This window comes from Melanostigma gelatinosum (assembly GCF_949748355.1).
Source record: "Melanostigma gelatinosum genome assembly, chromosome: 3".
NCBI classification, from domain to species: Eukaryota; Metazoa; Chordata; class Actinopteri; order Perciformes; family Zoarcidae; genus Melanostigma; species Melanostigma gelatinosum.
In genome coordinates, this window is record NC_136636.1 from 19,039,266 (window position 1) to 19,058,279 (window position 19,014).

The 19,014-nt window shown below is 40.8% G+C and overlaps 1 protein-coding gene and 1 long non-coding RNA gene across 3 annotated transcripts in view; both read right to left on the reverse strand.

Moving 5' to 3' along the window:
* Window positions 1-3,248: 3,248 nt before the first annotated feature.
* Window positions 3,249-19,014, reverse strand: part of LOC306797646 (zinc finger E-box-binding homeobox 2) — a 39,315-nt gene continuing 23,549 nt past the window's right edge. Inside the window, exons 2-8 of one of the 2 annotated variants that reach the window (XM_079297025.1) lie at window positions 10,967-11,254; window positions 8,965-9,174; window positions 8,350-8,543; window positions 8,063-8,174; window positions 6,324-7,627; window positions 5,942-6,125; window positions 3,249-5,679 (exon numbers count right to left, since the gene is read on the reverse strand). In XM_079297025.1, coding sequence (XP_079153151.1) covers window positions 5,015-5,679; window positions 5,942-6,125; window positions 6,324-7,627; window positions 8,063-8,174; window positions 8,350-8,543; window positions 8,965-9,174; window positions 10,967-11,254 — 2,957 coding nt within the window. In that variant the 3' untranslated portion in view covers window positions 3,249-5,014. Of the gene's footprint in view, window positions 5,680-5,941; window positions 6,126-6,323; window positions 7,823-8,062; window positions 8,175-8,349; window positions 8,544-8,964; window positions 9,175-10,966; window positions 11,255-19,014 lie in introns of both variants that reach the window. The other variant, XM_079297024.1, reaches the window with a different exon arrangement.
* Window positions 12,999-16,003, reverse strand: LOC306775832. Its single transcript, XR_013771892.1, has 4 exons — window positions 15,891-16,003; window positions 15,472-15,556; window positions 15,122-15,181; window positions 12,999-14,302 (listed from the first exon to the last, which is right to left on the reverse strand). It is a non-coding gene; the product is annotated as an uncharacterized lncRNA (long non-coding RNA).

The following is a 19,014-nucleotide window of genomic DNA, read 5'->3' on the forward strand; positions in this document are numbered from 1 at the left end:
ATGTTAGAACAATAACAGTAAAATAAACCAATTTTAGCTGCAATACTTTACTTTTTTTTACTGGAGATGTGGAGTGCAGCCCCCCGGTGTTCCTGCTGGAGTGGAACGCCTCCATGTCACTCTTCCTTGATGTTTCAGACTCGATCAGGATAAATAAAAGCCATAAAAGTGATTAATCTCCTCCGGCAAGCTGAGTATGAATCAGATATTTGAGGAAGGATGTGTCTTAACGTGGCACTGAAACAAAACTCGGCAGAACCGTCTCACTGTGAAAACACGTGCACCGGCACCTCCTGCAGAAAGACTGGACAGATCCCACCTGCAGTGGCAAGCAGAGGATACTGTAAAATATGCAAACACGCAGGAAGCAAGATGGGCGTGTGAATGTGACCGCTTCCCTGCTGAAGCTATACAGTGTTACGATGAAGAGTTTGTTCATGTATTTCAGACTTCAAATATAAAACGCATGATTTCAGTGCCAACAGGGCATCAAATGTTCCTTTGTACCAAACAGTACGTTGTAGTGAGTGTGGACCTTTGAAGTTTCCCTTATTGTACAAATCTGGATCTGTCTTCTATTTTTACGAGTTCAAACTCCTCAGATTAAGTTAAAAAATATATGAAATTGTAAATATGTGAATTACTGTCTTTGTCAACTCGCACTTTGCATACAGTGTGTAACCTGAACATTATATATTGGCCAAATTCATACGTTTGCTTTTAAATGAACAGTGTGTCGTTAAAGATATTGCTTGGACCTGATTGTCAACTCTTCTGCAATAAAAGAAAAATGTAAGGAACTGATTGTTTGATTTGGTCAGGATGCGTCTGTCTGGTTGTTTGCACCGAGCGATGGGCTTTGCGTGAGATATAGTGGAAGTGTGTGGAGGTATGTGGGCCCCTGAGGCGCAGTGGGCGGAGGCATCGCCTGTGATTGGTGCAAATGCTGCTTTTAATAACAGAACAAAAGAGGAACTGGAAATGCATATGTTTTAAAAATGTGGATTTTCCCTAAAACCCTCTTTCTCTGTGGCTTTGGTCATTTTATATTGACTGTGGGTTTGGCAGAAGACAAAAAAAGAGCAGAAAAGAGGGACAAAGGGGGGAGAAGTTTTATTCGATGTATTTATTTATTTTTATGTTGGTATTATTTCAGGTCATGTGAGTGACTGAGGAGGGGCTAAAACGATGTGCCGCTGATTGATGGGGAGTCATCTGAACTTGTGATCATTGTGTGTCCGAGGTCGTCCTTATATTTGATTGCCACAGATTATTTTTGTCCACTTCAACAACAACCGCATTTGTTTATTTGATCCAAATGCTTGTATGAACGTAGTCATCACAGTTTATACATTTATCCCTCATTCAGTCCTGCAGTTTCAACGGGGTTTTTTTTCTGGAGTGTCCCAGAGCCTCCTCGCATTAGATTGAATGTTTTCATTTGTTATATTATATGTAAAGAAAATATAACACCCTCAAAAACATTAATAAATTAAGTATTTTCTACCGTATCTTTTGTTCTCTCTCCAAATCCTGAAATTGACGGGATTTCTCTTTCACTGAAGACTCTGTGGCATTAAGCTGCTGTAGCCTCGAGCTCTGTGATGTGTTTTATTTCGCTTGGTGCAAGGGCGCTAATCACTCCCCAAAATAGAATCAGTCCGTCAGGGACACACTCAAACACCACTCCCTTCTAATCAGCAGTGTGTTGGCAGGGAAAGTCAAACTCTATTACTTAGTCTGTTAATGCTTTCCTCCTTTCTTTCTTTCTTTCTTCTTTCACTCATTAATCACATGTGATGTCTGATTATTCCTTATTAAATCCAGAACAGTGCAAGATCTAAATCCTGTATGATAAGTAACACAGTTAAATGTGCAGGCATACGTGGACCGATTAAACGCAACAGCCAGACCTTTCATTGCATCTGTAGTCAGTTACTTTTTTTGCTGCAACACTAAAACAAAACGTTTTTTTTGAGTATGTGTAGGTATTTATAAAAAGAATCGTAGAAGTAAGAGAACAAGAAGGCTGTGAAATGTGTTCATCTCTTACATGTTTTCCATCCAAGTAACTCAGAACTGATTTACATTTCATAGTCCAAACCACTTTAGAAAGTGCACTTTATTGTAATTTGCTTGGGCAGCTGTATGTTAATGAATCTGTATGTTTTATTCTTGCAGGAGGAAATACAGCCGTGATGGCACATGGCCAATAATGGGCCATCTTGTTACTGTATATCATGGCTTTTATCTTCTTTTACATTGTTTACAGAGAAGAGACACTTCTGCAGTCTCATAGAAAACTGAACAAACTGTTTCTCTGCCCACCAGTGACATGTGTAGCTGTTTTCAGTCTTCACACTCATGCCTGCTTGAGTGAAATAAACCAACAGAAAAGAAAATGAACCTAAGAAACAGGAGTAGAGCCGAGCTCGTTGGTGTGGGGAATCAAAACTTTGAAATGCTCAGCAGCTGATAACCTGTTGCTCATAGATGGGACTTCTTGCAAGTGATGCTGATGCTGCTGTCTTAACTGTGTCGATTTTTGCCAACCCGCAAATATAGGACAAAGAGTTCTTCATTAAATGTCATCTTACTCACGTTCGTGATCAGAAAAAGGTCAAAACATCAGGTTGTGCTACAGCTGACTCAATGCTGCTAATGCATGGCACCCAAAAGTATCTGACCTAAGTCACCTGTTATGGTTTGTTCATGTTACAGTTAACCGATTGTTTACTCAACCAACCATTAACCTAAAGCTTAGTGTGTCAAATACCAGCAGAGCTGCTCAGCCCCTGCGTGCCTCAGCCACATCCACAGGTTGACAGGCACCAAGCAGCACATCTGATGAATCATCATGCAAACAGACACATAAAGCCACAAAAAAAAAAAAGTTTGTGAAACAAAGCAGTCTGCAGCTCACGAGTGGTGATGGAAACGTTTCACTGTGATGGGAAACTGAGTCGCCAGGCCTCCGCCGAGCTTCACAACTGTCTTTCGCTTAAAGATGTTTTTGTGTTTACACTGAAATTTAAAAAAAAAGCCATCGCTTTTGGTAGTTTAAGACAGATAATTTCACTGCCCTCTTCTTAAATACTTTAATACTTTAACCTATTTCATAGCCACTGAATGAAAATTGTCTTGAAATGAATACACTTAAATCTTCCGTCTCATGAAGCAAATTAAAACACAAGAAAATGCTGATTGAGGATAATATTTAAAAAGAAAGAAATGTATGACGTACAACATTCTCGTGACAAAGTATGTACAATTTTATTATATTCATTATAAAACATATATAAAAAGTGAATACAAAAGTTGCATGGGTGCCAGTAAAAGATATATAAAAAGAACACTGCTTGTAACATGAAAAAGAGAAGTGTGCTGACGCTGAGGGAAAGTAAACCATTTCTTGAGTATTTCTTTGACCCAGAAATAACAGGTAAGGAACTACGCACGAGAAAGGTGGCAGTTGGCATGTCACATTTGCATATCTTTGGTGATAAATACACATACACACACACACACACACATTGTGACCAAAAATTGTCACGGTATGCATGAATGCTAGAAGCTTAGTCACACCTCATGCACCACCGTCTTTTCTCGTCGTACCGAGGCTTAGTCTGATTACTCAGTGTCTTGAGTACATCTCAGGCACTTCTCACGTTGACTACACTGCAGTCAGAAAGAGGAAGTTAAAAGCTGATGTGTGTGTCCTGAGTCTTGACCTTCTCGCCACACCTTAATAACAGACAGCCCTAAATGTGTGGCCCATTTTTTTGTTTCCGGGGGTGAGAAAATGGCACATGTAAATTATTACGAGAAATGGGGGATATTTCCGCGTCAGGTTAAATGAAGCAGCTCTGTGTGATTATTACACAAACAGTGAGACAGCGCAAGTTTTGTTTGCTCCCCTCGAAGAAAAAAACCCCCAAAACTGACTTCATTTTTTTGTTTTTACCCCCTTTAACATGCAGGAATGACTGTCCCTGAGCAAAGCATACCATTTAAAAGGTGCAGTCCACTGCTTTTTGTTTAAAAAATAAATAAACAACCACCTTCCTTCCTCTTTTTACTGCTTGCTCTAAACTACGAAGATAGACTGCTGGTTAGTCAAAGCCACTGAGTACCACAGTTGCAGAGATGAGGTGGTTGTACCTTGTTATTTCACAGCATGAATGATAAAAAGGAGTACTTCCATTTAATCTCAAGCCATCAATAGCTTTGGGACAAAGTAATAGCTGCATGTGTTTTTGTCATGTAAAACATGTTACAAGTTATTGCTCATTTCTTAAAATAGAGGTATGGGTTTGTATGAAATAATACCACAGGATATTGAATGGTACTTGCACTTGCCAGAATAAATATACAAACTGAGCATCAAGCGAATCTGATTGATATGACTGTATCTGTAACATCTAAACTCTAACTTTAATAGCATGCTAAAGTGACAGTACATGTCTTTCCACTACTGCGATCGATCCTTTCCTGCGCCGTCTGGTTTCTTAAGTCGCACACTGGTGTGCATCTACATGTGCACGGTCAAAATGTTTTCAACAAAGCAAACTGGATCCTGGCCATAAAAATACAAAGGCCTCTTCTTTATGGGTTGTGCAACAGTCAGCAGCAGCAAGCGAATAAAAAGTGAGATACACGCAGCGTTACATCTAGATACATGACCTCAGATGAGTCAACCCAAATGTGTTGTAGCTGACCCGGCAAACAAAAACAATTACACCAAATCAAAGACAAACAGAAGGCGCTGTAGGTACGTTAAGTCTATTTTGCATGATAAAATACTATAATTCGTATTGCCACATATGTTTTGTTTGTATGGCTTCATCCAATTTAAGGCCGTCTATGCTTTGGAAGTTCTATGCATTTTCTCATGTACATTTTTTTTTTGTCAGTTTTATATATATACATGAAATAAAAAGTGTATCAAAATTCTGAATATAATATATAATATATATATATGGTATATGCATTGTATTGGCTTGTTGTAGTCACCTTAAGTTTTTATTCTGGGTAAATCTGTTAAATCCAGGTTAAGTTCACATTTGTCCAAGTCTCCATTCCGGCCCTCGGTGTCTCTGTCCCAGAATTCTCTCTCTGCTTTGACCATGTGGTTTCCCACATCGTAACCATTTCTCTCGTTTTGCACTCCCTTCTCCGCAGTAGGTGATCCAGGGAAGGGGCTACCTCCCAGCTCCTCTGCTGCCCCTGACAAACCCACTAGTGCCTTTTCCACATGACCATCACTAACACCTGCGTCTTTATCCTCCTCCTCCTCCTCCTCCTCCTCCTCCTCCTCTTCTTCTTCCTCCTTGAGGGCCTCTGCAGCTCCGTCTAGACTGGAATCGCTGAGGAAGGAGTGCGCCGTCCGAGTGTCCTCCATGGACAGAGGGGTCTCGTCGGCGAGGCGGCCCCCGATATTTCTGCCTGCCCCTGGGGTGAAAGGCATTTCCTCGTGGTCTTGGTCTGGATCCTGGTCTTTGCTGCAGTAGGCATAGCGGTGGTTCATGTGCTGCGAGTATGAGCCGGAGTGAGAGAAGCGTTTGCCACACTTGTCACATTGGTAGGGTTTCTCTCCAGAGTGCAGCCGGCTGTGCTCAATCAGATGGTGCTTATGCTTGAAGGCCTTGTTGCAGATCTTGCACTCGTGAGGACGCTTACCTGTAATAAATGCAGAGAAATTGTGTATATTTTATTTAAAAAATAAATCGAATATTTCTTTTTATATAGAGAGGACGTTATCACAACCATTTGGCAGCCGGTTAGCTTAGCATAAATAATGGAAACACGGGGAAACAGCCAGCCTGAAGAAGATCTGTATACCAGCATCTCTCAGTAAGAAATCAAATAAGCATGTTTTCCAAAATGATTCCGTTAAACATTTTTAACAAATATTATTTGTGTTTGTACAAATCTTGCAGACCTGTGTGCTCGTATTTGTGTCGGAGCAGAGAGCTGCTCTTCTGAAACGTTTTGTCACAAATGTCACAAGCGTAAAGGCCCTCGTCTGTCTTCTTCAGTCTTTTCCTCCCGGGTCCCCCTTCTCCCTCCAGTCCTTCTTCCATGAGGGAGAGGTAGTCTAGAGCTCCATGGCTTAACGCTTCACCCTGCAGAGAAAACATGAAAATCATGACATATTTAGATTCATATTAATCTAATTCTACGAATTCTTACCGCAACGCTTTACAATACGATCAGATATTTGAATGTATTCATTGTTGCTGCTTCTGCAGTCATTTTACGGTTGTTCTTCTGCAAATACACACGATGCTTTTAAACAAACCTAAAAGCGAGACCTTACTCACCATGAGAGCTTGTCTCTCCTGGTGGATCTTTTTCAGGGTCACCTCCGTGTCTGCATCCATTATGTAAGCCATCGGAGAGAGAAACCCTGGCTGTGATGTCATCGCTGTGATGCCATCATGTCCTGAAAGCCCTAAACCAGACTGTTTGAAGATAGGAAATCCATTATATAAGGAAGCTGGAAACATAGGAGGTCCGGCCCCGCTGTAGACTGGATGGTGGTGAAGGTGGAGGTGTGACGTCGGACTCGGTCTCCTGAGTTGCTGGGTCCCGTGCTCCCTCCTCTCTCGTCTGCCTGAGTTGCCGTTTACAGTTTTGTTTCTCCCCTCCTGGTCTGAGAGCTGCTTGGGCAGGGAGAGGTCCAGAGGCTCGTTCTGTGCAGACCAGGGGCTGCTGGTCGGGTTCTGAGGGGAGGTCAGTTCGGGAGGACAGCTGGTGAGGTCCAGGCAGACTGGAGAACCGAAACCTGAAGAGGGAAACCTCCTTCTGACCCGAGGCGATGACAGCTCTGGGGAGTGGTTGATTGGTTGGCTTGGGCTTCCCTTTTCCTGGCTGGAGCAGTATGCTCGAGAGGAGGGGGCGTCATGGTGGGGCTGTGGGGGAGAGTACATTGCCACCAAAAGCTGCTGTGGTAAAGAGTGCCAGCTGGGCTTCTGCAATGGTGATTTGTTTCCGGACAGGCCGTTGGACGCTTCACTCGGTTTGCCGTTCTCCGATTGGAGAGCAGATCTGGGGAAGAATAAAGGTGGCGAGGGGTGGTCTTTGCTGCGGAGACCCTCGGGTACCTCCACCGCCTCTCGGTTCATCTTGCAGAGGTAGCGCTCGTGCTGCAGGAGCACCGGCACACTGGGGAAAATCTGGAAGCACCAACGACACGTCATCCCAAGCACACCTCTCTCCCCTTCACCTGACCTCACTCTTCCTCTTCTCCTGTCAGGTGACACCTTCCTGTCAGGCCCTCCTCCGTTGTAAATCCCCTTCCTTTCCTCCATTGCAGCTCCTCCTTCTCCTTTGACCGTTTCCTCCTCTTTCCTCACCTCCCTATGAAGCATCTCCTGCAGCATCTGTTCAAACTTGGTCCCAGGGTGCAGATAAGGCAGCAGGGTGGTCCCTTTTAGTATACCGGACCTCAGAGAGAGCTCTGCTGAGGGGTCCCAAAGCCGAGCCAGGTCTGATGCTCTGCCGCTGTTGTGGTCCTGCAGGGAAAGCTGGTGAGGATCCTCTGGGACTCGACATAGAAGCCAGGTTTGATCTTGGGTCTGAGAAGCCAACGGGGAGCCCATGTCAGTACTGTTTCTCCCCACACCTGCAGAGGGAGATGTTGGAAATGAGTGGTGGTAGGAGCTTTGGCTATGCCCGTTAAATGCACCACTTGCTCCTCCTGCGCTCTCCCCTCCATTTCCTCCACCACTCAGGCACTTTTTGCTGCTCAAGTGGGAGCTGTAGGAGCCAGAGTGAGAGAAACGTTTCTTGCAGTTGGAGCACTCGTAAGGTTTCTCACCTAAAGGATGACACGCAGGCGGGATATATTAGACAAAAGATCCCAAAAAATTTGTGTTGAAAATACCTTCAACATTTTTCATAATTATCTTGTCTTGTTGTAATTATTGTTCCTTAACACATCAAATGAAGTATAATTTCGTAGCATATAACCAGCACGATAAGTAAGGGTTAGTGATACCGTGGAAACAATAGCAAATTGATGGGTGAGTACATCTGTTGTGATGCTGTTTTGTCTCACCGCTGTGGATGCGGAGATGCTCTTTGAGGTGGTGTTTGTACTTGAATGCTTTCCCACACTGCAGACATTTGAACTTCCTGGTCTCAATGCCTTGATCCAAAGTGATGACACCCTACGACAATGGGATTAGTTTTATAACACAACACATTTAAGAGATGAATGTCTGTGTCTGATTGCCACTTGTATCAACACAGTTCCAAATACATAACTTTATAACACGAAATGTCACAGAATGACGATTTGGCTCATGTCGGTGACGTTTCTCTTGCTGTCTGTTTGTATCTCACCTTGTCCTGCACTTGGTTATGAAAAGCCAGGTGCCGCTCCATCTGTGCCCTAGCGGTGGCAGTGTATCCACAGAGCGGGCACACCATGTGGCCCCCCTCCCTCTCCTGACAGTACTTGATGTGGTCCCTCAAGGAGGCTCCTCGCTGGTACATCCTGTGGCAGAATGGACAGGCCTGCTGGGTCCTCCCTGCATCTAGAGTCCGGAGAGAGATGTGACACTTTTTTTAAAAGACCACAGAAAATGTGACGTATTATACGTAGTTCATTCATGTATTTTGTAAACCGCTTATTGAGCAAGACATTAAATTATCCTTGTTTACTATTTAAAAGTACTAAAGGTATTGTATATGCTTTTAATATGATATTTTACTTTACATTATGACATAACCTTTTATATTTACTTGGTATATGTGATATAAAATGTTGAACCACGAGCAAAATATGTACATTTCCATTTTCTCTGAATAATATCAGCATATACAATCTGATATGTAGTGCATCACTGCTATTGCAGCTGAGCGGCTCGTCACTCTAACAACATACTGCTTGGCTCAAAAGCAGTAACTTCAGATTTTCTATTTAGCATCATTGCAGCTGTTCCCTCATGGGCCTACCTGCTCCCTCGGGTGAGCGGTGCTGAGCGCCTGGTGACCAGATGGCAGGTGGCAGCTCCTCGTGCCTGCCTTCCGGGTGGTACACCGCTGCCGTGCCATTGTGGTTCAGGTGGTCCAAGAGACTGGCTGAGGTAGAGGCCTTCCTCAACTGGGCCAGAAATTCATAGTGGGCCAGGTCCTCCAAAGCATTTGGGGAGTCCGAGTTCTTACCTGCGAACAGAGAAAAAGATGCAGAGGAACTGTAATATCCAGAGTAGGAAACGTGTTTATTTCTAACTAGAGATTAATTAAGAGGCATTTTGTAAAAATAAAAAACATAATTCTGATACATTCTGTTTTATTACATTTGCAGGAAAATATTATGAGATTTTTTTTTCCCTTTAATTAATTCAAGTCTCACTGAAATAAAAATCTTGGCAGCGAGGGGGCCATAACAGCAGAGAATAAATACAATGCAGACAACAAAAACAGACGAAGAAAAGTGTCACACGCTGCACAAAAGACCATAAACAATATCCCGTTATAAAGCAGTTTCATACAAAGCATTGTTACACGACCTCTCCTTTTGAATTCATCGTTTCATTTGGACAGCACTCTTGTCAGTGAGGTTGAACGTTTGCTGCTTTCATGTGTTGAATATAAGATATTCACAAACGTTTACTCTGTGTGAATGTACATGTCTTGCTCAAATATTCATGTGTGCAGCGCGAGTGGGGATGAATCGTAAAGTGACGCTGTGCAACTGAATCTAATGGATCTAAATAGTTTACTGACTGATAAAACAATGTATTTGGGGAACTAGTTGGCCAGATATCAGATTCAAAGAATTCTTTCTTGTGTCCTTGAGTGCAGGCAGAGAGAGAAAGCCACGTGAAGACGAGAGGGCGCCTCCTATCATGAATCAAGCCAGCTTACAGGGACTTTGAGGAAGATTTTTCAAATGTTTGCAGATGTTGGCATATTTTGAGCTGTTTTTTTATGTGGTGAAGGGAAGAGCCTGTGCGGTTGAGTGTTGTAAAAACTCAGCTTTGCCTTCATCAGGCAAGGCCAAATCACACGAGGCGAAGGAGCTAAGTGATTGTTAGTAGGCAAGCTGCGTGAGCCTTTGATCTCTCCTAAATACAAGGGAAAGCCTCGCATCGCGCAGTGCTGATTTCAGTACCGCAACGTCACCTCTTTGATGCATGGAAATAGTGTGACAATGTGTGGGATGAGTTATTTTGTCATGCTTTCAGAAGGCTGCCCTTTTTCAAAGAGAAGAGTGAAAAAAAAGAGGAAAAGCTCGTAGGGAAGGTTTCACAAGGAGCTGCTATGAAGGTGTATCAGATACACCTTCATAGATACACTGTATCTAGAGGGCTGCGAGAGGCATCATGAGACTGCCGGTGTCTTGCATCAGAAAAACACTGTCAATTTGTTTAGCCTACACATACAGTGGTGTCCTACACAGCAGCCTCATACAGACCTTTTTTGAGTATTTTCTAAAAATCTGGAATTTTACTTTGACATAAGTAGCCTAGTTTTTTTATCACAAGTATTGTACTTCGCTTCATTTAAAGTTACATCTGTTACAAATTCACAACAAAAGTCACATTAAACAATGTCCTGATAAACTGTGAGAGAATGGAACAGAAGAAAGGAGATGAATCAGCAGCCGCAGCAGTGGCCATGCTGTCCAGACAGGTGAGTACAACAACACACTGCTGAGCGCGCCAGATGACAACGTCCACAACCAATTAGTTGCATAGCAACGTAGTTCCATGTGCGCGCTACGAGGTGTGTAAAAAATGCATACAGTCGATGGTAAAAAAACAAGTAACGGTACTTTAACTTGAGCACAGTATTCTAATATGCTCCTCTTTCCACCTCCGAGTATCATGTTTTACACTTTACACACTTTCTTGGCCGGGCCTTCATTCTCCAGAAACCGTTTGGAAAACAAAGGTTCAACTTGAAATGGCAAAGGTTTTACAGTTTTTGTCTACATTTGCTTGGAACTTACAGTACATCCTCAGTGGTCCCTGGTCTCCCTCCCTGTCAGTGGTAGATGCGGTGGTGGCGTCTTCTGTAGCCTCGGCCTCCTGCTCCACTTGCGGCCAGTAGCCCCTGCTGCCGGGGCTGAGGCTGTGCGGCCGCGTGGAGCGAGCGGGGCTGACGGGCTCCTCCGTCCCCTCGCTGGGTGTCAAGCTTGCCTTGTCCAGGCTCTCCTGGCAGTCCTGGGGCTCCAGGCTCCACAGGCCCACCTCATCCTCCCCCTCAGATCCCAGTGAACTCACTTGCTCAGCATCCACTGTGAGAAGGACAGAAACAGAAAAAGACAAAAAAAACTTTAGGGGAGACGAAAGACACAAGTGCTGTTTAAATGCCATGCAGCAAACAGACAACAGAGAATATATGCTATTTTCAAATATATTGCAAATCACTGATCATAAATGTGTATCTTTAATCTACATTGAATGAAAAGCCCATTATTATTTTGTGGTGTCCAGATCAAACATGATTCTAAATGCAACATATCTGAGTTCCCTATTCTTCTAGCTGTAGATTATGAGCAAAACAAGCCAGAGACAATGCCAATAATGAATAAATGATGTCAGTAACTGAAACCAAACAGGGGGAAAAGACACGAATGGATCGTAAATTCCAAAAGGTTGTTTGAGTTCAAAGATGGACAACAGCGTACTTGTTTTCTCAGTGTCAGCAGGAGGAATGAAATAGTCCTCATGTGAAGTTGTTCAATGTGTTTCTTATCATGAGATATTTTTTATGCCTTTCTGTGGTTTGATGTGCGTATTAGGATCAATACAAGCAGGCACGCTCAGCATACAACATACATCTTTGTGCAAAGGAGATCCAGAACTGTGAATGGAGGGTCCCAACTTATTTCCCAACCCAAGTTATTCTCTTTCAAATATGTCACTGAGCTTTGACCACAATATAAGACTTCAGACAAAGAAGCAGAAAGTGTTGATAGTCATGTCTGATCAATTTCAGCGTGATTTCCAAACGGATGCTTTTACTCTGGCTTTCATTTAAACTGAGAATAAATTGAAATAGATAGCACTTTTATCAATCAATGTTTTGATTTATTTCATGATAAAAAAAGAAGGTTGTTGAGGTGTAATCTTGCTGATCAAACTCCAATCTGGTAAAATACAGTTTATTTGAATGTTAGTATTCATCATTGTAATTGCAACATTTACCGTTCAGTTTTCTCTGTATTAAATGGTAAAATGTTATTTTAAAATGAAACGTGTCCGTCTAAAAGTGTCACACATGTGCGACGGGCAGGGATGTAGAGTCAAGCAGTATACGAATAAAAGATAGATAACATATTGTAATATAAAAGTGTACCCCCGGTGCCCAGACTGCAGCACAACTAGAAAGGCGCATTGCTCTTTCCCATGGCAAAGACAATAAATGACAATCACAAACACATGCCTGGGATTTCAGCTGTAGGCTCTTATTTCCAAGGCTTTTTCTGAAGACTCGCTGTTTTCCTCTCACTGATTGGCAATATCTAATCACCACCAAGTAATGGCCATTGAAGAATATGTCATTGGAGGAAGCCAAACAATTGGACTGTGCCAGCACTCAGAGGGCCAATTCTTCTTTTTGTGTTGTTTTGAAAATAAGGTTTCTGATGAGCCTCCGATGAAGATCACAACATCTTCTTATTAGTTTAAAATACATTTCCCTCTTTGTCCTCTTTTCATCAGATCAGAGTGAATATAAGGTTTCATGGCTCATTTCATTTCACAAAACACAAAGTTTATTCATTAAACTGTCATAACAACACTCAGTCACTCCGGAGAGATTTTCATTTGTGTGTGAACTGTTCCAACTACACTCTTACTGCAGAATTTTGCTTTCAGTCACGGCCCGCGGCTCACAGCGACAAATTCCAGAGACGCAAATCTATGTCGTCTACTTTTACATCTAGAAGACACACACACACACACACACACACACACACACACACACATACACGTTTTTGCTACATGGTGGGGACGCCTGTGTAGAGGTTACGCGTGGGGACCTCATTTTCTGAATGGAATAACGGCATACTTTTCATCACATAAATTTTGTTTTGGTCCTGGGAACCAAAATATCAACTCAAGTATCAAAACTTCTCAAATTTAAAAAACTGAATTTTTGTCTGGTGTTTCTATCCCAGCGGGGACGCTCCTATCATGTCATAATACAAACCACCACCAGGGGACACTGTTAAAAATGTGTCTTTCAAGCCTATATACGGAATTCAAGCCTATATAAGGTATTCAAGCCTATATAAGGTATTCAATGGAGGGTAAGTTTATAGAAACTAGAGCTTTATTTAAAAAAAAGAGTTGTTTCTGTATTATATTTTGTTAATTCATTTAATATTGCATTTGTGGATTCACCATTAAATGTTGTAATTGTATAATGACTCATCTGTGTATATTGAACTCCACTCAATGTAAATGTCAGATCAGAATCAGAAATGTTCAAACTTCACAGCTTTATTTCAAAGTTCTGTGCATTTTTCAGATATAGTACACTGAATATTACAGTTGAAAGCATTACAGTTTTGATACTGTGATATTCAGTGCTTTGTATTTCAGTTGAAAAAAAAACCTACAAATGATGGAGCTGAATATCACAGTATCACAACTGCAATGCTCTCAGCATAATATTTCAAAGTAGTATTTCACTTGCAAAACAAATACTGAACTTGACTACTACAATACTTAAATTGTAATTCTGTAAACATTATTTCAACACTTACTGTTTCAAAACCTTTCAATGCCTCACAACTGTTGTGTACAACTTCTATTACAACTGCACTGCAATGTACACTTTTTAAGTGTAGTGAAATGGTTTTAAATAACAAAAAATACAACGAAAATATGTTTGTGTATCACAAAATAGATTCGTACAACTTTAATGCCGTAACGCAAATAGAAATATTCAAATATTTAACAAAGAAAACGAGGAATGTCAAAGAGAACAGGCACGATTATGAATTCTTCAAAAAAAACAAAAAAAAAATATTGAACAACGTCCAGCAACAGAAGTGCATAAATGTCCAGCAAAGATTGTACCTGTAGTCTTCCATCTGAACACAATAGTGCACAAATGTAAAAGCTTACCTTTCTTGCAAAGACTTTCGCTTTAGTGCATCAATTCGGTTTTTTGTGTAAAATTTCACTGCCTCCCACCTCCTTCCTTTGAGAGCTAGTGGTGACGTCTGAATGCATTCCAGGAACCTTCCAAGATCTGATGTGGTCCATGAGTGTTTTTTCCACAGCCTGGATTTCGTCGTTGGTCCACTTCTGTTTTTTTGTTTGTGATGACCCTGAATAAAATGAGACAGTAATTTAATGTTATTCAAAAACCAGCAAGTACTGAGGCTATAATGTTGTATCGATCTTGACTGTAGCAGTACACAAAATACGAGTAGAACAACCTGTAGTTGCAGTAACATAAGTATTTGGAGCAACAGTGTCTAATACAAAAATAGAACTCGCAGCAGAAATATAGACGGTAGTTGCAGAAGTATGAACAAAGACACGGTTTACTAACACTAGCTTCAGTATTACATGACACAAGTGGAGTACTTCATTTAAAACAACTGGTCATTGTCCATTTAGTCCAGAGGACATTATGTGATTTAGGACTAGATGAGATCTACTGACCTGAACAAATGAGTCCTTTACATAGATGATTCTGAATTCAATATACTGGATGATGTGAAATTATATTTCCTTACGTAATGATGCCAGTTACTTTAATATGGTGTTTCATTAGCCTCAAAACCTGGGCACACAAAAACCAGGTGCGTGATAGAAACGCACAGAGTAATATTGAAAGTTAAAGTATACTCACTATGCAGAATGGACAAAATAATATATTTATAGTAGGCTGAAATCATTGGATAATAATTATCGATGCATTAATGAATGTATCACTTTAATGTTGCAGCTGGTAAAGGTGGAGCTCATTTGAACTACTTAATACACGTATTAACTAAGTTACATACTACATAACGATACATGATAGTTTATTAGTTTATTTCTATTTTGGATAGGGAATCTATAAAATGTATTCTCATGTCAGTGGACTCACTAAATAACTTGATCCTAGGTGAGAAACTGAAAAACTTTGAAAAGATTACCTTTTTTTGTGTGTGATTGACCAGAGGCCTCTCCAACCAGCATCTTTTCATCCAAACTACCTATTAAAACACAAGCAAAACTGAGAATAACAGACTTTCAATTAATTTCATACATCCAATCAAATAGTGTCTACAATCTGTTGGTGCCCACAGAATAAACACTCATGTGGTATTTTAAGGAAACTGTATTAGGGAAAGTGATTGGAAATAAATCAATAAATAATACAGGCAAGGTAAAAGGCATGCAAATGATTAAGGCTAGCAATGTACCTGGACAGTGTGTGCTTTCTTTCCAAGAGAAATATTTTATCAGAAATTTTCACAATCCTCACATTTACTCGAAATATTACCTTTGGCTGGATGTGGATCATCCTCATCACTGTACTCAGAACTTGATAGAGGTTCTCTTTTGTCTCTGAGCATTTGTCTGTTGAGCTTAAAAAAAGAAAGGATTAGACTTGGATATTCTTCATTGTAAAATCACAAGCATTTAACAATAATAAATGTCAAGACAAAACAATAGACTAAAACTAGGCAACATGTTTAGAAAAGAAATTGAGTGCTGGGCTCTTAGGTTTATTTTCCTGTGCCTTTATTTGAGATGCGAGACGTTAGCTCAAAAGACTTGTGCTTTGTCTCGTAGTGGCACTTCACATTAACGCTTTCAATAATCATCACAGCCTCTGAAAATATTACCCTGATTCCTGTAAACTGACAGATGTCATGGCCCTTTTCATGTTAGAATGTGAAGTTTTGCAAATAAACTTACAACTCCACTGTCGGTTCTCATGAGCTCTGGAACACTTGTGTCCTCATCGACATCAGCTGGAGTGGGGTCAAGAATATCGGTATTGTCACTGGACCGCTGGTGTTCTTCCTGAAAAACAAATCATTTTTTGTAATGTTTAGACAGGCTCCCAACCTACCAGTCTGCCTACCTATCAGTCGACCTACCAGTCTACCTACCTACCTACCTACCAGTCTACACTGTTTTACATCAATAAAATAATACACAACCAAACAACAAATACTACAACTTATATTTCATCAGACATTATGAATAAGTGGCTGCAGTGCAAACTATTTAATTTCTCCTTGTGGGAAACACTGTCGTAATAATGGAAGTCTAATATGTGTGATTAACTAGCTGTAGTCTGTAAGAAATGAATTACTCTAGCATTGTTTTCATTTCTGTTCGACATTCACAGTCGAGCAGGTTAACTGTCAATTAAGAACCCAAAGAAGATGACATATCCTACCTCGTTGGTCTGTTCAGGGTTAAAGCCATCTGTCACATCAGCGCCTGCAAATATATTAGAGGATAGAAATGTTAATATGGTTTACGATGAACTAATAACTTCAACATCATCTTTGATGGGTCAAAATGTGTTTCATTTGCGTCTAGACTATTTTTAAATAGTTATATGATTTAAACCCTGAGAGTATGATCAGTTTGGGATTGAAACCAATAGACTCCCTGAAGTATTCAGTATAATATTCTCCACTATTACAAAAGACTTTCTCAGTATTTCAAGCTGCAGTGGTAGAATTTTGTGTAATTAAAATTGTTGCCTGAGCTGCTATTATTACATTTTGACTGAAATTAAAAGTAATTTGTTCTGGTCTTATAGGCTGCATTATAGTAAGGTGATCTACTTATTTCTGAAAGTATGAGGCTAAATATTCTACTTCAATACCCATGGTTATTTGAATTACAATATCTGCTTACATGTGAAGAAATACTTTTTTTTAAAGTTAACCTTGACTCAATATGTCAAATATGTCTCTTTGTTGAGCATAATATTCACGTTCTGTGGGAAAATATAATGATGATAAAATATAAATTCTAAACAATATCTAAATATCATTTTGTGACTAAAAAAGCCCCACGATGTGTAAATTATCCATTTGTAGTTAACTGTAATTAGTTGTCCAGCCTTCCGTTAACGGTAGGCTGGTCTCAGATCGCATACCTGCAAACTCATGAGTGAAAAAGGTGACAAGCCCGAAACAGTGAACAGTGTGATGAGAGGACATGTGAGCCCTTGTTGCTGTAGTTCATCTCCTTGGAGCAGAGGCTACATTTAGCCTGAATATCAATGTGTTAAAACACTGTGACAGCAGGAAGCTGCACTCACGTCTGTTCAGACCTCCACCTTTATCCAGACCCACCTCCACCTTTATCCAGACCCAGCTCCACTCACAGCTCTGTTAGCTGCACATGCTAGCTGCACATGTTAGCTTAGTGTTAGCTAATATTAGCTGTCCATCTCGGTTAACTTCCAGCACATTGCAACAGCTCTTTTTATATGGCAGTACATGTACCAACATTAGGAGCAAGGACAATAATTAAAAACTTACCATTTCCATCCAGGTTCCACAGCTAGCCCGTCAAGTTACATGTGTGTGGAGCCGCTCGACAGTCTGAGGCAGTGAGTCACCTCTCCACGGGCGCATGCACTGATGGGGGAGGGGCCACGCCATGGTCCCCATGATGATGGTAAACGTCAGGTTTTGTGTAATGTCAGCAATGAAACTTAAGGTACTTTACACAGAACATGACATTGACTGTCCCCACCGTAACCTCACCCATCCCCCACTCCTTCGGTCACGATCAGCATGAGGGAGCTCTGAGGCTCGGCCTGGTCTGCAGCCGTTGTTAATAACTTAGACAGGTAATAGTAATTACTAAAACGGAAGGATTACATAAAATACCTGCTTAAGTTGAGACTTTATTGCTCAACTAGAATTTAGTATAAAGTATGTAAAAAAAAAATTCAATTAAAAAAGGACATTGAAATGAAACAAGCATTTCTAATGAAGTTAAGTAATAGAAGCATTTTTGAACTGTTAAAAAATTATACAACCATTGATATTCATAAAATAGAAACTACAACTATTTACAAGCCATTGTATTCAACAGAAGTATTTATATGTGTATTTAACTAACATATTATGAAAAGACTGTTAATGATGTGTACATGTTGCTGTTTCTGTTGGGTGCAATAAAAACACTTGTAAATGGCTTTTTATGCTAAAGTTCACATATGATGGACACAAGAGGACCCTCTTCAAGGTACAATTAGATTCAAGTCATTAGCATGCTGCTAACAGGAGATAGCATTCCAGAGGGTCTGCAGATTTTTCCGCAATATTTTCCTATTCAAGTCATCAAGGGGAATGTTGCCAAGCAATTTCCCATCAAATTCAACCATGTTGTGAGAAGTTATGATTATTTGAAGGATGGGCCAGTTGGTCATCACTTTCCATAAATTTTATCCTGGCAAAATCCCCCATTCAAATGTAGGCCAATTCCCTCCTCCCGCGCAGGCATGCTAAGTGCTAGGGAGTACCATCCAACTTGAATGTGCCTCATTGGGGCCTGTCTACAACATATTAAAAAAACAGGGCTCTGACATCTTCCGAAGTAAAAGATGGTCTGATCTCATCAAGAGTACGACAGGGTGTACAGCTTAGGGACATGTACCCCATGCTGAAGTCTGAGTTTGATACAGGCAAAAATCAGTTCTGGATAATCTAGAGGGATTTTTTCCAGGTGGTCCTATTGTAGGCCTTGTCCACAATGTGTGTGCACAATCTGGGGGTTCTAGGACCCATATTTGAGAAATTATGGCCATTCTTGCATATGCCAAAATATAAGTGAATAAGGCCCCAATTGAGCCCAATTAAGCCCTTTGTGGCTGTTTTTGGGGACCTTAACTTGCAGCTATGAGGCCCAGATTATAGGTGTGTAATGGTGACGAGCCCCTCTTTGAGGCAGAAAGGGATTTAAAACCCTACCCCTTTTTAAAGTATAAAAAGTTTGAGAAAAGACTGGTAAAATCTGGATTGTGACCTTTTTAAAATTGATCAATTTTAAAACACTTGTCAAT